Source organism: Dipteris shenzhenensis, chromosome 2 (assembly GCF_047967505.1).
Source record: "Dipteris shenzhenensis isolate YYH24624 ecotype China chromosome 2, Dip_SZ_1.0, whole genome shotgun sequence".
Taxonomy (NCBI): Eukaryota; Viridiplantae; Streptophyta; class Polypodiopsida; order Gleicheniales; family Dipteridaceae; genus Dipteris; species Dipteris shenzhenensis.
In genome coordinates, this window is record NC_141597.1 from 20,138,821 (window position 1) to 20,142,194 (window position 3,374).

Genomic DNA, 3,374 nt, shown 5'->3' on the forward strand with positions numbered 1-3,374 from the left:
TTCCAACAATTGGTATCAGAGCTTGGCTCCCGCATTGCTTCCCATGCTTCTACCACTCCCAGGTTTCAATTCTCTCATGAAGAGTCACTTCTATTGCGAAGAAATTAGTCCAGCCAGCTCGTTTTTGCCCGTAGCAGCTTTCCGGAGGTCTCCTATAGCTGGGCGCCTTCACCAGGGTCACTACTGGATCTAGGCGACTACAAACTTGCTATTTTGGGATCTTTCACAGCCAGACATCCTCAAAATTAGCTCCATTTGCTGATTTACAGCACTTTTTTCCAGTCGCCTATCTTCAAGAGCTCCATTTGGGCTGGGCGACCTCATTCTGGGCACTTTTGCTGCTAATTTTGTTAGTTTCCAGCCCCTACATCAACTCGAACTGCTTCTTGGAGCATCCTGTGCATGGTTAACTTCAGATCTAGCATTTCCTTGCTTTCTTTCATCAGTTTCCAATTTATTTTCAATTCGCATTTCTCCAGGAGGACCATCTGAGCTGGGCAACCTCATTCCTAGTAGTTTTGTTGCTAATTTTGGATTGTTTTAGCTCCCAAAATCTGGTCGACTTCTTTTTGGAGTCATCTTGAAGCTATTTTGGACCGGGAGATCACTTTTCTTGTGATATTTTACACGCAGCAGACAAAAGTCAGAATTGGGGGCAAGTTATTGGATGCATATTGAGCCAAAGGTTGGCTAACAGTGAATGCTATCATTGGATGCTTTTAAGCAATCATTTGCTTCAGATTTTATACCTTTTCTTGATGCTTATCGAGCCTTTGTTGGGCTAAAAGTTGAGAATACTTACAGAGCAAATACTATTGCCCATTTTGCCTTGTGATTCCGGAAGGGAATTGTGTATTGTGACAACACCTTTGGGGCAAATTTGCTATCTATATTTGCATTTTATTTTCAAGTTACTTGTGAAGTGCAATCATGTCTCTTTCTGAGAATTTTGGCACCCTGACTGAAGCGGATAAGTTGGATGGATCAAACTATGCCTTGTGGTCTTTTATGCTAAGGAATATTTTGGTTGGAAAAGGACTTTGGGATATTGTTAGTGGAGATGAAATTAGGCCTTTTACTGCTCCTAGTACTCCTAGCAGTCAAGGTTCTATTGCTAGCTCATCTCATCCTCTTTCTGAGGAGCAAAAGAAGTTTGGCCGTTGCAATGCTCAAGCACTTTCTTTGATTTCCTTGTCAGTGAAGAGGCACATCATGAAGACTATTAAATCTTGTACTTCTTCTAAGGATGCTTGGGACAAGTTGTCCCGTATGCATAATGTTAAGAATATGGCCAGGGTGATTGCACTCAACAATCAGCTTAAGGATCTGAAAATGACTGATGGTCAAACCATCACAGAGCATGTAGCAAAAATTACAGATTTGCGAGATCAGCTTGCAAATGTTGATGAGGAGATTGAAGAGAAGAGATTGGTCTCTATCACTCTTAATAGTCTTGCTCATTCATATAGTACATTTACTACATCATTGAGCATCACTCTCAGGGCTGCATCTATTTCTTTTGAAGAATTGGTTGGTTTGTTATTGCAAGAAGAAGAAAGAGCTCATTTTTTCTCATGGCTCTCATGGCAGCGAGCAAGCTCTAGCCACTGGGAGAGGGGAAATTTTCAAAAATATAAGCCTAAAAACAACCAGCCACAAGGGGCAAATAATAGTACCAATAATGCTGGATCAAGCAAAGATGCTAAGGTGAAAAAGGGCAGATGCAATTACTGCAAGAAGCCAGGTCATTACATTGTAGAATGTCAAAAATGCATTGCAAATGAGAAGAAGAGGCAAGGCAACTCAAACAGTAATTTTGTGGCTCATACTGAGAACAATGCATCTGGCTCACATGCACACTTTGCTCATGATGATCAGGATTTTGTATTTGCAGCCACACTCTCTGAGATATCTTCCAGGGGGGATTGTGATTGTGATCATGCTATTGCTCATAGCAATAATGATGATGCCTATTCACTTAATGTGAATTAGAATTGGTATTTGGATAGCGGTGCTTCACAGCATATGACTCCTCATAAGGAGTGGTTTGAGAGCATCAAACATGTGTATGGGCGGCAGGTTATTTGTGCCAATGATGCTTCTCAAGACATCACAAGAGTGGGACATATTCCCATTAAGCTTGATAATGGCAAAGTCAAGTATATTCATGATGGTTGGTATGTTCCAGAGTTGTGAAAGAATCTTATTTCAGTTCCATCTATAGCTCATGATCAGCACATGCTTGTGGAGTTTCAGGATGATCAATGCCGAATTAAAGATCCTAGAAAGGGATATGCAGTGGTTGCCACTAGCACTTATGATAAGGGTCTTTATAAGTTGGATGCTAAGCCCCATGTGCAGCATGCCTTGGTTGCATCTAATGCATCTTCATGTGATTTATGGCGTGCTAGATTTGGTCATGCACATCATAGAGCATTGGCATACTTGCAGAATAATTAAATGGTTGGAGGGATGCCAAAATTGCAGCAACCATCTAGTTCTTTTTGTGAAGGGTGTATTATGAGAAAGTTGCAACCATCTGTAGTAGCCCTAACAAACAGACCATATGATTGGCTAGCTGGTCGATTGGTTTTAAAGGGCCTTGTGCCCTATATAAGGAGGGCCTTTGTGCCTTCATATCTCATTCTTTGAAGCAACAGATTTACAGCAGATAGGAGTAGCAGGCAGGGCTTCCTTGGGCCTTTTCCTAGGAGGTGAAGGAGACCTAAAGAGGGCTGTAGACTGAGCTAGTAAGTGCCCCTAGGCTGATCTACAGGCAGTAAGGTAGATAGAACCATTCTGGACAGAAAGTCTATAGACGCTTGAGGTGGAGCACACGGGCTCAAGTCTAGAGATAACTGGTAGATAGGAGAAGGACCTTGTGGTAAGATCAGAGGACCACACCATTGATGGGACTTTGGATCGATCTCTTTTGTATTGTGTCCATAGCTTTGGATAGAAATATATTATTTTGATGGTTTCTCTATCTGGCTAGCTCATTGTCTATTGATGAGTCTGCACATCTAATTTATGCACGTAAGTTAAGAAGTTTGTGATTCCACACCACACACCACACTGTGTGCGCTCCTGGGCTATTCTATTAGTCTTCTGTTGTGTGTACCCTCTGTTGGGTCATTTCTAACATATGGCTATCCTCAAGGGTGAGAATCGCTTATAGCCAGTATGATAACTCTGCTTGTGACGGTGAATGCCCACCCAAATTCTATGGAGGATCAGTAGTTCATAGCCCTTTCCTTGAGCATTGCTAGTTGCTGTTATGTCAAAAGCCACTGGTAGGCATTTGGTGGGGAGCACTATGAGGGTTCTCTTGTTCTTGAAAGCGAAGAGGAGTAATGTTGAGCGAACATACCAGA

At 42.0% G+C, this 3,374-nt stretch overlaps 1 protein-coding gene across 1 annotated transcript; it reads left to right on the plus strand.

Annotated features, from left to right (window-relative positions):
* The first annotated feature begins 930 nt into the window (after positions 1–930).
* Positions 931–2,196, plus strand: LOC147904452 (uncharacterized). Its single transcript, XM_087391475.1, has 2 exons — positions 931–1,707; positions 1,993–2,196. The coding sequence occupies exons 1-2, from the start codon at positions 931–933 to the stop codon at positions 2,194–2,196; spliced, it is 981 nt and encodes a 326-aa protein (XP_087247601.1).
* Positions 2,197–3,374: the final 1,178 nt, after the last annotated feature.